At 47.5% G+C, this 18,338-nt stretch overlaps 1 protein-coding gene and 1 long non-coding RNA gene across 3 annotated transcripts; one reads left to right on the top strand and one right to left on the bottom strand.

Annotated features, from left to right (window-relative positions):
- Positions 1 to 854: 854 nt before the first annotated feature.
- Positions 855 to 17,932, bottom strand: LOC138827476 (threonine--tRNA ligase, mitochondrial). Of its 2 annotated transcripts, none has more exons than XM_070023009.1 (18): positions 17,825 to 17,932; positions 17,352 to 17,548; positions 16,880 to 17,003; positions 15,056 to 15,180; positions 12,857 to 12,974; positions 12,686 to 12,750; positions 12,391 to 12,469; positions 10,069 to 10,215; positions 9,793 to 9,891; positions 9,171 to 9,388; positions 8,113 to 8,275; positions 7,742 to 7,879; positions 7,533 to 7,610; positions 3,749 to 3,849; positions 3,454 to 3,555; positions 3,209 to 3,281; positions 2,637 to 2,751; positions 855 to 1,286 (listed from the first exon to the last, which is right to left on the bottom strand). In XM_070023009.1, exons 1-18 carry the CDS (start codon positions 17,894 to 17,896, stop codon positions 1,138 to 1,140), a joined length of 2,163 nt encoding a protein of 720 aa, XP_069879110.1. In that variant the 5' UTR covers positions 17,897 to 17,932; the 3' UTR covers positions 855 to 1,137. The 2 variants fall into 2 exon arrangements, with proteins under 2 accessions (XP_069879110.1, XP_069879109.1); XM_070023008.1 differs by having other exon boundaries at positions 17,816 to 17,931.
- Positions 10,114 to 12,862, top strand: LOC138827477 (uncharacterized). The gene is made up of 3 exons (XR_011372101.1): positions 10,114 to 10,252; positions 12,358 to 12,556; positions 12,678 to 12,862. It is a non-coding gene; the product is annotated as an uncharacterized lncRNA (long non-coding RNA).
- Positions 17,933 to 18,338: the final 406 nt, after the last annotated feature.

Genomic DNA, 18,338 nt, shown 5'->3' with positions numbered 1-18,338 from the left:
ATCTCCCGCCCTCCTCAGCTTCCTGCCGTGACTCAGTCCCAGCTGCTCCTCCTCTGGCAGCCACTCCTCCCAAACTCATCCTGAAGCCTGCTCAGAGGCTTGAGAAGAATGGAGGTGATGGGAGGGGAGCACTCACATAACCCAGGGGAAACTGATTCAGAGATTCATGGAGCATGGGACACTTGAGCCCTAAGTTTGGCCTTAGTTTCTCGACTTACATGCTGCCTTTGTGGAGAAGGGATCTTAGAAGCAACTGAATTGGGGGTGGAGAAAAAGGACAGCTGCCTGAAGTGCCCCCCCCAACTAGTAAAAGGACTGCTGTCCCTTTCCCCCAACTCTGGGACAAAAGAGGAAGACAAGGGGCTGGGAAGGTGGCTCAGCGGTAGAGTGCACGCCTTGCAAGCATGAGGCCCTGGGTTTGATTCCTCAGCACCACATAAACAGAAAAAGCTGGAAGTGGCTCTGTGGCTCCAGTGGTAGAGCGCTAGCCTTGAGCTGAAGAGCTGAGGGACAGCGCCCAGACCCAGAGTTCAGGCCCCATGGCCGGCAAAAAAAAAAAAAAAAAAAGAGGAAGACAAAGTGGAACTTTCTTTTACCCTTTTTTTTTTTTTTTTTTTGGGTCTGATTGTGGGGCCTGATCTCTGGGCCTGGGCACTATCCCTCAGCTCTTCAGCTCCAGGCTAGCGCTTTACCACTGGAGCCACAGCGCCACTTCCGGCTTTTTTCTTTTTGCTTATGTGGTGCTGAGGAATTGAACCCAGGGCCTCATGCATGCAAGGCAAGCGCTCTACCACTGAGCCACCTTCCCAGCCCCTCTTTTACCCTTCTCTAGAAGTCAGAAATGAAGACTCATATCCAGGAGCTCGAGTTGTGTTTATTTACAGCAGTACTGGGGTTTGAACTCAGGACTTCACACTTGTTAAGCAGGTGATCTACTCTGAGACACAACTCCAACTTCAAGTTTATTTTTTGCCTTCATTTCATTCTCCCCACATCCAAGTAGTATGGCTTCCCTCCCTCTGTGGAGCCCCTAACCAAGTCCATTATTCAAGGGAGCAGAGATTGGCAGTTGTAAGGAATCAGGATCTCCTGTGGGAGGGAAGCTAATGGGTTTCTGCTTCATCTGCATACAAAGGCTCAAAAAAGGTCTTCAGCATTAGGGACCCTTGTGTTCTGCAGCTCCAGCAACCTCTGCACAGCCTCAGTCAAGTCCCGCTCCCCGAGTCGCCTATTATCGCGAGTCCGTATGTTCACTGTTCTTTTACTCTGCTCTTTCTGGCCAACTACTGCAAGAAAGAGGAAGGAAGGTTTGGGAATGTCAAGACAAGTTCATCCACTGGGGATATTTCTTTTGCTTTGCAGGACCTTAGGGGACTTAAATCCCTAGGAAGGGTGGGAGAGAACATGATATGGTTTAACGAAGTATATATTTAGCTGTGCCTGCTTTGCAGTTCAGTTCACTGCCCATCCTGAGGAGATAAGGAATTGGCCCAGGCTCCCATCTCCGGCCTTATCACTTCTGGTCACAAGCCCAGGGGTCAGACACTAGGGTCATTTGGAGAAAAACAAACACATTTGGAAGACACAACGATAACTTGTACACATGAATGGGGTGGAGGGGTGGGTGGGATGTTGGAGGAAAGGGAAGAAAGTAGTGCCAGCCATGGCACCGAGGGGTAGCTTGCTAGAATCCTGGCAGTATGGGGATATGCACTACTACAGAAGCAGGTAATTTGCTTGGGGTGTTTCTGCTCCTAGCCTTCAAGAACACTCAACTCTGGAGGGTGAAAAAAGCAGAAGAAAGGCAGTGCTAGTGCCTGTAATCCTAGCTACTCAGGAGGCTGAGATCTAAGGATCACGGTCCAAAGCCAGCCTGGGCAGGAATGTCTGTGAGACTCTTCTCTCCAATAAACTAGCAGAAAACCGGAAGTGGTGCTGTGGCTCAAGTGGTAGAGCACTAGCTGAGGAATAGCGCCCAGGCCAAGTTCAAGCCCCAAGACCGACAAAAAAAAGGCAGTGCTAGACTATTTTCCTTGTGGTCTTTCTCCTCATCTCTAGGGATGAAATAAACAAGGCTAAAATTAGGAAGGCCTTGTTATTTTTTCCACTTTTGTTTTGTTTGGAGCTATAGGCTAACCCAGGGCCTTGCACACACTAGTCGAGCATCTACTACTGAGCTATACACATCCCTAGCCCTTAGTTTTCTGAGACAGGGCTGCACTATAAAGCTCAGGCTGGCTTAGAACCTGTGCTTCTCCTGCTTCTACCTCCTGAGTGCTAGGATTAGAGATATGAGCTACAGGAGCTACCTGAGTTCGGTTAATGCCTGTTAACCCTTCTTGTCCCTTTCTCTCCAATGCTTGCTTGGGTAATCACCCTATCAGAACCCCCTTAGAGTGGGGTTAATTAGAATAAAACTGTTCTGAGGGACCTAGTGGTTGTGTGAGGAGCAGTTTAAAGGAACTTAAGAGGGCAACTAAGTCAGGCTCCTACCCAGCTCAGGAAATGAGCCCCAATTAATCTACATAAACACATAAGCAAACTTAATAAACTTAATAGAAAGAAAAAAAAAACCCAAACAAACAAAAACACTAGATCCCAGGGCTCTGAAGTCCTGAGTTAACCCACTCTCTTACCAAACTGAAAATTGTAGTGAGTAAGCTGGGCCCGGCGGACCCGCCGGCTAAGGGTCATTCCACAGTCTGCGTCCAGATCACCGGCTAGTCCTGCGGCCTGAAGACTCTGCTGTACCTGGGACACGGGTTGGGTGACTAGGAAGTGACTCATGGAGGAATCGGGATCAATAGCACTCATCCTCAGCGCCCCCCCCCAGTGCTCTCAGGCTCTCACACACTCTCCTCCTCATCTATACACTGCGGCCACCTCCACACCACATCGACTTTGCCTGCCTCCATTCTTCTTTCGCTGGACATTGCCTGCACAACTCCACCCAACCAGCTGCTCCAGAAAAATAAACTAACATTCAGTCAAGCCCACTTTTTACCAAGGGCTCTGTTGGCAGTATTCACCGTGTCACACAGCTCTATCAGGCAGAGAGCAGTCGCAGATTTTTAAGCTCAAGCTCAGTCTTGAGGCTCCAAGGGCAATGCTCTTCCCACTGCCCTGTACAGCCTCTTCCTACGCAGAGCTGGGCTCCACACTTCCCACTGTGGAACAACAGGAAGCCCATCTGTCCCCAGCTCCTCACCTGTCTGGCATACGCCTCTTGCTCTGGCCCCACAGGGATGACCACCACTTGGAACGGGGACAGCCACAGTGGCCTGGTGAGAGTGAACAGTGTGGCAAATTATTCGTGCTGGCTCTCGCCAGATATGTGCCTAGAGGAAGCAGAACTGGGAAGAAAACAAGCTGGGATATGAAGAGGGACTGGACCTGGAGCGTGAACTACTTAGTTCCAGGGCCAGAACAGAAATCCAGTGTAAGAGGACTCACCATCTCCCCCCACAGCTTTCTGCCAGCACTCCCAACAGCCTTTCCACAGAACCAAGCACTGCCCGGTGGATGAGGACTGGACGCTCTGGGGCCCCTGCCTGCCTTGGGAGGAAACAGGTGGATGGAATGGAAGCGTCACAAACCCAAATCATCTTCCAGTTTTGAGGAAATACTCATTGTAAGCAGGGTATGCGTGTGGAGGATGTGGCTCTGGTTTTAGGATCAAAGGAAGGGGAGTCCTCCTATTCATGGGCTGTCAAGGGAAAGGGGGCCAGCGTAGGGCATGGTTTGGTACCCCTTGTACTGGAGGCCGAATCTCAGGGGTAGTTGGAAGTCGAGCTGGATGGTCCCACACTGATGGGGGCGACCGAGGGCATCGTGGAGGCGCACATCAATCTGGAGGGTAGAGATGGGGGCAATGAGAGAAACCAAGAACCAGCAGTTCCATCAGCTCCCTCAGCAAACGCTTCTACCCACGTGTGCGCCACGCTACGTGCAGTCATTCACCTTTCTACTCCAATCTGATTCATTCACTCTGGCACGGGGTCTCAGTGGCTCTCTCCACCTAACAACCATGTTAGATCAGGATGTTAGGGGATGGCATCCTTGCCTCAATTCCCTGAGCTCCTCATCTCAGATATCTTCACTCCTACTCACAATATGGCCATATCTTTTTTTCTTTTTTTTTGGTCAGTCGTGGGGCCTAAACGCTGGGCCTGGGCACTGTCGCTCAGCTCTTCAGCTCTAGGCTAGCGCTCTACCACTTGAGCCACAGTGCCACTTCCAGCTTCTTCTGCTTATGTGGTGCTGAGGAATTGAACCCAGGGCCTCATGCATGCAAGGCAAGCGCTCTACCACTGAGCCACCTTCCCAGCCCCTTGTACTGTCATCTTATCCATCAGTTCCACCTCTGACACAGTCATCAAACACCTAATGTGATTGTTGTCTCTTGTTCTTCCAGCTGACAATGACTCCTGCTAGGCACTGATGGCTCATGCCTGTAATCCTAGCTACTCAGGAGGCTGAGATATGAGTATCATGGTTTGAAGATAGCTTGGGCAGAAAAGTCCATGAGACTCATATCTCCAATAAAACACTAAAAGCTGGGCACCAAGACTCATGCCTGTAATCCTGGCTACTCAGGAAGCTAAGATCTGAGGATCACCATTCAAAGCCAACCAGGGCAGCAAAGTCCATGAGATTCTTATCTCCAATAAACCACTCAGAAAACTGGAAGTAGCGCTATGGCTCAAGAGGTAGAGCGGTAGCCTTGAGCTGAAGAGCTGAGGGACAGTGCCCAGGCCCAGAGTTCAGGCCCCACAACCAGCAAAAAACAAAAACAAAAAAGCAGAAGTAGAACTGTGGCTCAAAGTGGTAGAGTTCTAGCCTTGAGCAAAAGAGCTCAGGGACAGCACCCAGACCCTGAGTTCAAGCCAGTTCAAGCCCCAGTGACTGACTCCTATTACTGGTTCTTCAACTCAGTTTCCTTCTTTTTCCTTGTGACCCATAGGAACCTTTGCCTTGTATCTTTCCTACTCAGTTGTAACATTTTCTATTGTTTGTCTGTCACTGTCTTAAGGCTTAGCCCCACCCTGTAGGTACCACATCCTACTATCTCCTTGCCCTGTAGAAGAACTGCTCAGAGCTGCCCAACATGTCACATACCACATGGATGCAAAATCAGAGACTGATGTCACCATGGAAGTCACGGTTTCAAGATTCAATTGATCCTTTGCTGCTGCCAGCCATCCTTTGTCCTAGTCAGCTCTCTGACATACTCCTCAAGAATTTCCAAGCTTTTCCCTCTATCTTGCTTTTTTTTTTTCTGGTCCTAGGGCTTGAACTGAGTGTCATCACTGAGTTTTTTTTTTGTTTTTTTTGTTTTTTTTTGTCGGTCGTGGGGCTTGAACTCTGGGCCTGGGCGCTGTCCCTCAGCTCTTCAGCTCAAGGCGAGCGCTCTACCACTTGAGCTACAGCGCCACTTCCGGTTTTCTGGTGGTTTTATTGGAGATAGGAGTCTCACGGTCTCTCCTGCCCGGGCTGGCTTTGAACCATGATCCTCAGATCTCAGCCTCCTAAGTAGCTAGGATTACAGGCGTGAGCCACCAGCGCCCGGCATCACTGAGTTTTTTTTTGCTCACAGTTATCTCACTACTACCAGGGCCACATCTCCACTTCTGGTATTTTGGCAGTTAACTGGAGATAAAAGTCTCATAGACTTTCCTACCTGGGCTGGCTTCAAATCATGATCCTCAGATCTCAGCCTCCTGAGTAGCCAGGATTACAGGTGTCAGACACTGGCACCTGATTCTATTTTGCTTTCTAAAAAACCATACCTCAGGGCTGGGAATGTAGCTTAGGGTTAGGAGTGCCTGCTTAACATCCATGAAACCCTGAGTTTGATTCTTCAGCACCACATAAACAGAAAAGGCCAGAGTGGTGCTGTGGCTCAAGTGGTAGAGTGTTAGCCCTGGGCAAAAGAAGCTCAGGGACAGTGCCCAGGCCCTGAGTTCAAGCCCCAGGACTGGCAAAAAAAAAAAAAAAACACAAACAAAAACACGGTATCTTAGTAAACTTTTTTTTTTTTTTGTATTTGTATGGTAGTAGATACTGGGGCTTGAACTCTGGGCCTCATGTTCTCACTCAACGTTATTTCTGCTTAATGACTTATGTTCTACCACCTCTACAGTAGGTTCATTTGCTGGATATTTGGAAATAAGAGTCTCAGATTTGTCTGCCCAAACTGGCTTTGAGTTGCAAGCCTTAGATCTCAGACTCCTAAGTAGCTAGAATTGTAGGTGTGAGCCATTAGCCATTAGTGCTATCAGCAAACTATTTATTAGATTGATTTGTTTTTTTTGTTTGTTTGTTTTTTTGTGGGTCATGGGCTTGAACTCTGGGCCTGGGCACTGTTCCTAAGCTCTTCATCTCAAGCAAGGCTAGCACTCTACCACTTGAGCCACAGTGCCACTTCCGGCTTTTTCTGCTTATGTGGTGCTGAGGAATCGAACCGAGGGCCTCATGCATGCAAGGCAAGCATTCTACCACTGAGCCACCTTTCCAGCCCCTAAGATTGATTTAATGTAATACATACTTGAACACTGACTTGAACACATTGTTTAGCCTTTCTGAATTTTTTTGTCTTAGTAACATAAAAATATTTGCCTTGTACTATTGATGAAGTCAATAAGATACATTTTCCTTACTTTCCCCCTCTACCATCTTGTTATTAGGGTATTAAGCCCAAGGCCCTAATTATGCTAAGCAAGTGCTCTACCCCTGGGCTACATCCCAGTATATACACTCAGGCTGGGGCTCACACCTAGGGCCTTGCACATGCTATCATACACTCTATCACTAAGCTCTGTCCCAAGTCCTCCTTTGTTTGTGCCTGGCCTGGGCACTGTCACAGCTTCTACTTCTAGGTTTTTGCTGGTTAACTGGAAACAAGAGTGTTATATTTTTCCTACCCTAGCTGCCTTTGAATTGCGATCCTCAGAAATCAGCTTCCTGAGTATCCAAGATTACAGGCATGAGCCATTGGCTCCTGGCATGAAAATTTCTTGATGTCACTAAATGTTTAAGAAAACAAAACAAAATCTGTATCAACAAAACTCTAAGCAAAGAGGCTGGGAATGTGGCTTAGGGGTAGAGTGCCTACCTAGCATACATGAAGGCCTGGGTTCAATTTCTCAGTACCACATAACAGAAAAAGCTGGAAGTGACACTGTGGCTCAAGTGGTAGACTGCTAGCCTTGAGCAAAAGAAGCCCAGGGACAGTACCCACACCCCTGGACTGGCAAAACAAAATACAACTCTAAGCAAGGGGCTGGGAAGGTAGCTCAGTGGTAGAGTGCTTGCCTCACATGCATGAGGCCCTGGGTTTGATTCCTCAGCACCACATAAACAGAAAAAGCCAGAAGTGGCCTTGTGGCTCAAGTAGTAGAGCGCTAACCTTGAACTGAAGAGCTGAGGGACAGTGCCCAGGCCCAAAGTTCAAGCCCCACAACCGACAAAAAAAAACAACAACAAAACAACAACAACTAAAAACCCTCTAAGCAAGATCCCTAGAAGTTTACCTTAGGCCCATAGAAGGCACCATCTCCAGGGTTCAGGTCCCAGGGTTCTCCAAATTCCTCCAAGGCCCGCTGAAGGATCTGTAGAGGAAATGAACTCTCAGCACCCGAAAATTCACCAGTAAGACACCCCTCCAATCCCATAGGCCAGCCCCCCCTCACCTTCCACTGGAGAGTAGTTTATGTGCCTCTGCTTCCTGACTCCTGCTCACCTGTTCAGCCTGCTCCCAAAGGCTGGGCTCCCCTAGGAAGCCAGATGGCCGGGTGGATAACGCCAGGCGGAAGGAGAAGCCAAGGACTTGATACACAGAACGGAGGAAATCAAGGCAGCCTTGGATTTCTGCTTCCAGCTAGAGGCAGGAAATAGGGGTAGAGGTAGGTTATGAGCTAGCCAGACACCTGAGGTAATGGTAGTTTGAGCAAGACAGGGCAAAATTAGAGAGGAAGCAGAAGAAAGTTGGGAGCAGAGAGTGGACACATTTGGTAGTAGACAGAAAGAAAATGAGTATCAGGGTAGTCCAAGGTACGCAGAGAGCATGACAAGTGTTCAAGACATGTTTTGGGGGAGCTGGGGAAGGGCAACCTGATCTGGTGCACAGAAGATATGCGCATCATCCTGCTGGAAGCGCCACAGCCGGGTCAGCCCTCCCAGGCTGCCAGAGGCTTCTGCTCGATGCAGGACTCCAAAGTCAGCCAGGCGAATGGGCAGCTCCCGCCAAGATCTGGGCCGGTGGGCGAACATCAGGCTGAGGTTGGGGTGGGGAAGGGTTAGGGCTACAGGGAGAACTAGCCCTAAAAAATGCTTCTCCCCCAAGTCTGGCTATTTCTCTGCACTGTCAGCTAGCACCCTTTCCATCTTAACATACACATATACGTCTTGTCATGCTCACCCATCACAGACTGATTGGTGTCTGGTCCAAAAGTCAATCTCTTAGTTATCCAGAAATAATTATCACTGCAGGGTGCCAGTGGCTCACACCTGTAATCCTAGCTACTCAGGAGGCTGAGATCTGCGGATCCCGGTTCAAAGCCAGCTCAGACAGAAAGTCCTTGAGAGTCTTATCTCCAAATAACCACCAGAAAACTGGAAGTGCTGTGGTTCAAGGGGTAGAGTGCTCACCATGAGCTGAAGAGCTGAGGGACAGCCCCTAGGCCCAGAGTTCAAGCCCCATAATCGATAAAAAAAAACAAAAAAACAAAAAAAACTAATTATCATTTACTGGCCTCTGTTTTATGATGGACACTGAGCCTTGATGTTACTTAAAAGGGGACAGAGAGCCAAGAGGTGGCATGATTTTACCAACGTTAGCGTCAAGGCAGATTCAAGGCTCACATTAGATGTCCTATTCTTTCTGTTATTTATTTATTTATTTTTAATCCGGTCGTGGGGCCTGAACTCTGGGCCTGGGCGCTGTCCCTCAGCTCTTCAGCTCAAGGCTAGCGCTATACCACTTGAGCCACAGCGCCACTTCCAGTTTTTCTTTTTGCTTATGTGGTGCTGAGGAATAGAACCCAGGGCCTCGAGCATGCAAGGCAAGTGCTCTACCACTGAGCCACCTTCCCAGCCCTCTTTCTGTTATTTTACGTTTAGCAACCCAAGTCCCAGGAAGACTCATCCAGGCCTCTTCGCTCCCAGCTCACCAGTGTGCAGGGCAGTTCATGGGCTTGAGTGCAAGTGTGTCTATGGGAGGCCTGGCAGAGTGGCCACTCTGGGCACTGGCAGCCTTGTTTGTGCTTGGGGGCTGCAGGGTGAACATGTCTTCCTTGTAATGCTCCCAGTGGCCTGATAGTTGCCAGAGTTTTGTAGAGAACAGTGTAGGAGTTCTCACTTCTGAGAACCCACGGCGGGCATATTCAGCCTGGTGAGGAGGATATAGAAGGGAGGTCAGTGAAACGCAAGGAGATGAAGCAGGGAAGCAGCTGGGTAATTTTCCTGGGGTCTCAGACTATACTGATAACCAACAAGCTATTATGTAGCAAGTCCCATTCTCTATAGTCTCCCCTAACTACAGAACACACAACTGTACTGCCTTACCAAAGTCAACAGCATTTTACAATGTTTATGGTTATACTCTTAATACTAAAACAGGGTTTCATTGTTGTAGCTCAGGCTGGCCTCAAATTCACACTCTTCCTGCCCTAGCTCACACAAGGCTAGGATTGCAGGCATGAATCACTATGTCTGGCTCAATCCTCTTTTTACCTCAAACTCCTTGGTTTAGCGTACCCCTAGTCTTCCCCCACGGACTTAGGTGCCTCTTACCCTAATAAAAGCCACTAGAGCATTATACACCCTTGTTCCTCTTGGCAGGAAGAAGCAGCTCCCAGGGCTCAGTTCATGGAAGAAGAAGAGCTCCTGCTCCTGGGAACAGAATGCCAACTATCACTCAAGGAGGAAAAGGCTTTAAAAGCAGAAGAAATGAATGACAGGGTTGTTCAATCTGTTTGACTAGATTGGCTCTAACTTCACAATCAGATTCCTTCCTCCCTCCACCACCTCTCTTTTCTCCATACCCGCCATGGTTCCCAAGTTCTGTACCTTGCTAATGCGCCTGTGGTCCCGCAACAATGCTTCTTCCTTTTGTGTTTCCCAGTCCCTTAGCAGCTCTGCTGTGGGAAAGGAAATGCCTGACACTCTCTGCAGTATCTCAGAAGCCCCTGAGGATCTCCACAAGGAGGCTGAGTTCTGTGACAGGACAGAGGGAACATGAGGAGGACTGAAAGTAGGTGACCTTTCTCTCTAGCCTTGTAGGTCTTTCTTGATGGAAGCCATCACAAGAATGTTCCTTGATGACAATCCCATCCTATCGCCTACCCGAGGCTGGCAGCTGCGTCTTCTGGATTGTCCTGGCCACATTTAGCCTTAGTTTTATCTGACTCAGGCCTAATCTTAACCAGTGATCTTTTTTTCTCCCCAGTCTCACTGTCGTATCAGCATCCCTATACTTTCTTCTATTACTGTCTAATCAATGACTGCTTAGAGGGGTAACTCAATTCTGGTCAAATGGCAGTCTATATATCTATCCCTTACCAAGGTCCCATAGAACTTCAGTAAGGACACCTTTCCACACCACATTCTGTTCATAGCCACATGAAACACAAAAGCTGTTATGCTTTTTTAAAACAACAATACTAGTACTGTATTTTTTAGTCCTATTCCTTAAATATTGCTACTACATTAGTTGGTTTCACTTTATAGGTGGAAAAATAGTCAAAGCCGGGCGCTGGTGGCTCACACCTATAATCCTAGCTACTCAGGAGGCTGAGATCTGAGGATCACAGTTCAAAGCCAGCCCGGGCAGGAAAGGCTGTGAGACTCCTATCTCCAATAAACCACCAGAAAACCGGAAGTGGCGCTATAGCTCAAGTGGTAGAGCGCTCGCCTTGAGCTGAAGAGCTGAGGGACAGCGCCCAGGCCCAGAGTTCAAGCCCCACAACCGACCAAAAAAAAAAAAAAGAAAGAAAAAGAAAAATAGTCAAGATTTACCCAAAGCCATGTAGCACATTAGTGGCAGAGTGGGTTAAGTAGATGGCCAGGTTTTCCATGGAGGGCTTTATGCTGTACATAAGCCATTGTCTACTGCTATTTTTTTTTGCTAGTCCTGGGGCTTGAACTCAGGGCCTGGGCATTGTCCCTGAGATTCTTCTTGCTCAAGGCTAGCACTCTACCACTTGAGCCACAGCACCATTCCCAGCCTTTTCTGTTTAGGTGGTGGTGAGGAATTGAAGCCAGGACTTCATGCATGCTAGGCAAGCACTCTCCCACTAAGCCACATTCCTAGTCTCTTTCTTCCTTCTTCTGTTCCTTCCTTCCTTCTTTTCTTTTCTTTTTGTCCATGTGTAGCTTGAACTCAGGGCCTGGACATTGTCCTTGAGCTTTTTCACTCACAGCTAGCACTCTACCACTTCGAGCTACAGTGCCATTTCTGGTCTTCTGGTGGTTAATTGGAGACATCTCATGGACTTTTTTGCCCTGGCTAGCTTCGGACCACAATCCTCAGATGTCAGCCTCCTGAGTAGCTAGGATTACAGGCCTGAGCCAGCAGCACACAGCTTCATGATGTATTTTCTTTTTTTTTTTTTATATTTTAATATTATTTTATTTTATTTGAGAACATACTGTACAGAGGGGCTACAATTACATGGGCAGGATAATGCATACATTTCTTACCAAGCATTGCAGCCTCCTCCTTTGTTTTCATGATGTATTTTCACTGAAGGCATGACTGTGTTTTAGAGTATTCTTCTGGTGCTGGTCAAGATGGTATTTATCTATCTTCTTGGACCATATTCCCTCTCTACAGATGCCGTCCCTATATGATCCTATCTAGCCTGTTCTATGTCATTTCCTGTATGATCCTAATTAGTCTGCTCCATCTTTCTTCCAAGACTCTATCTACTCTGATCATCTCCCTTAATAAAGATGTAAGACTAGGGAATTCAAATGGACTTCAGGGGGGCTGGGAAGGAGGCTCAGTGGTAGAGTGCTTGCCTCATATGCATGAGGCCCTGGGTTCGATTCCTTAGCACCACATAAGCAGAGAAGGCCTGAAGTGGTGCTGTGGCTCAAGTGGTAGAGTGCTAGCCTTGAGCTGAAGAGCTGAAGGACAGTGCCCATGCCCAGAGTTCAAGTCCCATGACCAACAACAAAAAAAAAAATGACTTCAGGGCTTTGGCAGGGTGTCCATTATCTGCTATCATACTAGGAGACTTTAGAATGTGGGGATAAGTCTCTATCCTTCTGGATTCTCTCCTTAGCCATGAGAGCAGAGAAGAGCTAGGAGAAAGAATCAGCTTCATACTCTCTTGCTTTCTCCTATGAAAACAGCAGCATCCATCTAACTTCACTCTCACAACTGACCGTTAGAAGCTTCAGCCCTCCGATCTGTCCAGTGTGCCGAAGGTGGGGGCCCCGGCAAAGATCAACCAACATGCCACACCTGGGAGAAAGAGGAAGTCAGTCAGCGATGTCCAGATTCTTGACTGTCTAGCTTTCCCCTTCACGGGTATTTAACTAACAGAAACAGGTAAAGATGAAGAAACTGTCCTACAGGCAGAGGGAGAAATAGCTAATCAAAATCAATTCCTTTTTTTTCCCTGGCTTTTTTTTCTCTGTGTCTCTGATTCTGTTTTCCTTAATCTTGACAGTTGCTCACCCATACACTGTTGCTGTCGGACCTGCTACTTTCTCCTGGATCAGGCGGAGCTTAAAGGGGTTATCCTGGAAGAAAACAGAACAGAAGAGTGAAGCTACAAAGATGTTCTAGAGAAAGTTATCCTTTCCCTAACACCTCCATCTTCCTCCTAAATTGATACTGTCAGCACACCTTGAAGAGCTGCTGAAGCTGATCCCGAGATACCTCCAGCCTCCGGAAGGGTTGCGAAGCAGCTGCAATCTCCCGGCAAATCTGCTCCAGAACAGACAACTCTGAGCCCTGGACTGTCCTGGAAAAGGGAGAATGTGCTTGATTTCTGCTAAGAGGCAACACAAGAGTAAAGTCCTGCCCTCCAAGAAAAAAAGACTAGAACTACTGGTAAAGACAGACAAACCCAGAGAAAAAAGATAAATTGGCAATCAGTTTTAGTTTTTCCTTCCTTTCCTTTCTCTCTCTCTTTTTGGTATAGTGCTGGAGATGAAACACAGGGTATATATATATATATATATATATTTTTTTTTTTTTTAATTTTTTTTTGGGTCCGGTCATGGAGCCTGAACTCTGGGCCTGGGCGCTGTCCCTCAGCTCTTCAGCTCAAGACTAGCACTCTACTACTTGAGCCACAGCACCACTTCCGGCTTTTTTCTTATGTAGTGCTGAGGAATCGAACCCAGGGCCTCATGCATGCAAGGCAAGCGCTCTACCACTGAGCCACCTTCCTAGCCTCATCCATGGGATTCTTGTCTCCACTTAACCGCCATAAGTGCTAATCTTAGAGTGCTAACCTTTAGCAAAAAATTTCAGGATCTGGGCTGGGAAAGTGGCTCAGTGGTAGAGCACTTGCCTTGCATGCCTGAGGCCCTGGGTTCAATTCCTCAGCACCCCATAAGCAAAAAGAAAAAAGCCGGAAGTGGCACTGTGGCTCAAGTGGTAGAGCGCTAGCCTTGAGCTGAAGAGCTGAGGGACAGCGCCCAGGTCCAGAGTTCAGGCCCTACGACCAGACCAAAAAAAAAAAAAAATTTCAGGATCTGGGACTAATGGCTCATGCCTGTTATACTGACTACTCAGGAGGCTGAGATCTAAAGATTATGGTTTGAAGCCCAATTGGGTAGGGAAGTCTATCAGATGCTCGTCTACAATTAATGACCAAAAGGCCAAAAGTAAAGCTGTGACTCAAATTGTAGAACACTGCCTTGAGTGAAAAAGCTCAGGTACAGTGTCCAGGCCCTAAGTTCAAGTGTCAGAACTCACATAGACACACACGTGCACTCAAAGTTCAGCCCTGGCCCTGATTTCAAGCCCCAGGACCAACACACACACACAACATAAACTGAGTGCATGGCCCACACCTTTCATTCCAGTATTTTGCACTTGGGACTTAAGGTGAGAGAATTAAAAGTTTGAAGCCATCTAGGGCTGAGTAGGAGAGTGCTTGCCTCCCATGCATGAGGCCCTGGATTCGATTCCTCAGCACCACATAAACAGAAAAAAAGGCCGGAAGTGGCACTATGGCTCAAGTGGTAGTGTGCTAGCCTTGAGCTGAAGAGCTCAGGGACAGTACCCAGGCCTAGAGTTCAAGCCCCATGACTGACCAAAAATAAATAAATAAATAATATTAGAAGAATGCATGATGACTAAATAAATTTCAAGCAGAGTTAGAAGAGGAACATGACCTAGTAAAGAAATTGGTACCAATGTTACAGTTGGGCCTTAAAGAGGTCTTACTGGGTACCAATGGCTCATGCCTGTAATCCTAATCAAGAGACAGAGATTAAAGGGTTGCAGTTCAAAGCTAGTTTGGGCAAGAAAGTCCACGAGCCTTTTATCTCCAATTAGCCACCAAAAAAGCCAGAAGTAGAGCTGGGCGCCCGTGGCTCACAGCTGTAATCCTAGCTACTCAGGAGGCTGAGATCTGAGGATCACGGTTCAAAGCCAGCCCAGGCAAAAAAGTCCGTGAGACTCTTATCTCCAAAAAAGCACCAGAAAACTGGAAGTGGTGCTGTGGCTCAAGGGGCAGAGCACTTGCCTTGAGCTGAAGAGCTAAGGGACAGCGCCCAGGCCCAGAGTTCAAGCCCCATGACTGACCAAAAAAAAAAAAAAAAGATCCAGAAGTAGAGATGTGGCTCAAGTGATAGAGTGCTAGCCTTGAACAGTAAAAGCTCAGGGATAGAACCCAGGCCCTGAGTTCAAGTCCTAGGCCCACCATGCACACACATACGCGCACGCGCGCGCGCGCACACACACACACACACACACACACAGAGAAAAACCCTCTGTAGCTTTCTCCTCCAAACTGAATATGCCCAAGGCCCAGAAAAGGGCTTCTGAAGACACCCCAGGATCACTCTCCTTCTTCCCTGTACTACTCACCGATCTTTTCCTAGGAAGAAATCATGGTAAAAACCATACTCTGTACTTGGACCTCGGCAGAGAATAGCACCCAGGAACTGCTCAGCTGCTGCTCCCAGAACATGGCTGCTAGAGTGCCAGAACACCTGGGTTCACAGAAGAGTTTGTGAGTTCAGGAACTTCTCCTTTAAGCCCTGAATCTCCACTCAGAGAATCTGAGGAAACCACAAGAATCTAATGAGCCAGTTCTAAGATTAAATGGAAAGCCTAGATTTCAAGGGTGACCACTAAGTTTTTTGTTTGTTTGTTTATCTTAGGCAGAGGGAAGAGGATAGAAAAGCAAACAGAAGCCAGATACCAGTGGCTTATGCCTAGAATCCTAGCTACTCAGGAGGCTGAGATCTGAGGATTGTAGTTCAAAGCCAGCCTGGGCAGAAAAGTCCTTGTGAAACTCTTATCTCCTATTAACCACCAGAAAACTGGAAGTGGCACTATAACTCAATGTATTGAGTGCTAGCCTTGAGTGAAAAAGATCAGGGACAGTGCCAGGCCATGAGTTCAAGCCCCACGAACAACAACAAAAGCAAGGAAGGAGAACACTAGTATCAGTCCTTGTTGCTTCCTACTTTTGAGCACAGAAGCAGGGGACTAGCTAGTCTTCTTTGGTTCTCCTATAACATTTTAGGGTTTCTTAGGATACTACTAGTGGTTCCTAGCCAAGGCATGGTGGTATGTACCTGAGCAGAAGGATTTTGAGTTTGAGGGCAGCTTGGGCTACATAGTGAGATGCTGTCTCAAACAACAGATCTTTAGAAATATGTTTGGTCCCTTTTTGTACTGGGGTTTAAAGTCAGGGCCTAAACATGCTTGGTTTACTTGCTCAACTGGTGCTCTACCAAATAAATTATGCCTCCAGCTCTGCTTTCTGTTGGCTATTTCTGGAGGTGGAGCCTAGTGGACCTCTCTGCCCAGACTAGCTTTGAAATGTGATTCTCTGGATCTCAACCTCCTGGGAATCCAGGATTACAGAAGAGAGCCATTAATGGTCAGCTTTATTTGTTCTTTTTATGGTGCTAGGGACTGAACCCAAGGCCTTGCACATGGCAGACAAGCACTCTTAACAATGAGCTATCCTCTAGTGTTGTTTGAACTTTTTTTTTTTTCTGGTCAGTCATGAGGCTTGAACTCTGGGCCTGGGCGCTGTTCCTCAGCTCTTTAGCTCAAGGCTAGCACTCTACCACTTGAGCCACAGCATCACTTCTGGCTTTTTCTGTTTATGTGGTGCTGAGGAATCGAACCCAGGGTCTTATGCATACGAGGCAAGCATTCTACCACTGAGCCACCTTCCCAGCCCATGTTTGAACTTTTTTCATAGCGGAGGAATCTAGTGTGACAGAGCTAATCTTCTAAGATTGGCTACTACCAATAGATGACAAAAGAACTCTATTTTTCTAAGATGCTAACAGACAAGGAATAAGTTACTCAAGCTAATAAGAAAAGGACAAAGAGTAGAGAGCACACTGTGTGCTCAGGTGTGGAAACTATGTTAAAACTGAATATAAATAAGCCATGGATGACTTATATTGTATGTGTTCAAGAATTGAAAAGGATGAATTGGTATATTATTCTACTTTTTTCAACTTCGTATCACTCCATTTCACTAGTACAAATAATGTTTGCTTAATAGACTAAGGCTAAGTAGAAACTTTTATCATGTTTACAGCTTAGCCAGGAAGAGTCAGATGGTCAATACAGTCTGCAAATGGAGGAAGTAATAAATGTTAGAATTTCCTGATTAAATATCTTAGTTTCTAGCCCTTGTACTCTCTGTACAGAGAAGCTTACCGCTTTCCCTTCTGGGGAGTCAAATGTCAGAAATCTGAGATCAGAATCTGTCTCCAAGGGCCGCTCCAGATCATAAGGTTCACCGTTCACTTGAGCAGCCACTGCAGTATCAGCCAGTGTTGAACTTCCGCAGCAGGGGGTGGAAATGAAGAAAAGTCAAGGTTACAACCCACAGGGGAGAGGCCAGTATCCCAGCGAGTCTAAATCTTCAAAAGGAAAATGAGTTTCTAGAGTATTAAAACTTGGGCTGGGAAGGTGGCTCAGTGGTAGAGTATTAAAACTTATTTTTTCCCTTAATGTACAATACTACTCTGAAGCTGAAAATTTAAATAATTTAATATACATACATATCTCAAGGGGGAAACACACACAACACATACACGCCTTGATGGGGACAAAATACAATCAAGCAGACCAAATTTTCTTTCCCTAGTCAGGTGCAGTGGAACTCAAGGGACAGGGGGCCCGATACCTGATCTGCTGGGCTAGTTGATACGGGGTTGTATTCCAGGCCACAGCATCCACTTTCTGGCCTCCAGGAAGTGAAATCTTAATCGTCCGGGGCTCGTTCTGTGCCATATTTGCCAACCTCTTTACTTGAGCAGCCCATAGCTCCTCAAAAAGGCCAAATCGCTCGCTCAACCAATGTGGAGGGGAAGGCACAGATGCCTGAAGGGAAAGACACGTTAGGAAGTTTAACACATCCTACGGCTCCTCCGGATTGGGGGTGGATTTATGGTTAAGTGCCCTGAGCCACTAATCCCAGGACTTTTAGGAGGACTGGGTGATACAGGGTCTTAGGCCTGGGAGGGCCCTAGGAGAGGGCTAGGGTGGCCTCCTCCCGTGATCTGAGACCGCAGGCGCGAGGAGTATGACATTGGGACCAGGGCCTACACGCTGGGCTTTGGTTGGGTTCGATTTGGAACTTTCAGGTACCTCACGCACCGTGTGTAACTCGCAGGCTTGCGATCGCGGGAGCCGGAGCCAGATAGGCCGCCACCTCCGATACAACCCCATGTTCCTTCAAACCGGTGCCGGCGCCCTTAGATTAGCGGGGCTTCTCCTCAGCTAGATTCCTAATTGGCTCCCACACCAACAACATCCCCGCCTATTGGCCACAGAGATGCCACTCGAGTCTGGCACGCCCTCCGAGGAACTCCAAAAGGCACACCCTACACAACACAAGCAGCCTCGAGAATAGTTCCGGCTGCCCGGAAGATGGAAATTGTTACACACACCTGCAATTCCCCCAACCCGCCACATTTCAGCTGACAGCTCCAAGTAGCAGTAAGATGTCCTGCCGCTGAGTAAGTAGAATTCTTAATAAAGGGAGAGGAAACAGACCAGAAATGATAGTAATTTCCCTTTAGTCGTAATGTTTTTAATATATGATCCTTAGGACAAGCAGGCAGACAGGCAGGGGCAGGCAGGCAACAAGAGCAGAGATTTTTGAACCAGA

This window comes from Dipodomys merriami, unplaced genomic scaffold, assembly GCF_024711535.1.
Source record: "Dipodomys merriami isolate MVZ:Mamm:240054 unplaced genomic scaffold, mDipMer1.0.p SCAF_156, whole genome shotgun sequence".
Lineage (NCBI taxonomy): Eukaryota > Metazoa > Chordata > Mammalia > Rodentia > Heteromyidae > Dipodomys > Dipodomys merriami.
Note: the sequence above shows the minus strand (reverse complement) of the source record. Positions and strands in the feature narration are given on the sequence as shown.

What these genes read in the sequence shown, in the direction of transcription:
- LOC138827476 (XM_070023008.1), bottom strand. Translation starts at nt 17,896, where the DNA reads ATGGGGTTGTATCGGAGGTGGCGGCCTATCTGGCTCCGGCTCCCGCGA. An exon ending in AGTTACACACGGTGCGTGAG is followed by an intron (nt 17,549 to 17,815) that starts GTACCTGAAAGT and finishes CTTTCCCTTCAG; the next exon opens with GCATCTGTGCCTTCCCCTCC. An exon ending in AGCTTCAGCAGCTCTTCAAG is followed by an intron (nt 12,751 to 12,856) that starts GTGTGCTGACAG and finishes GTTTTCTTCCAG; the next exon opens with GATAACCCCTTTAAGCTCCG.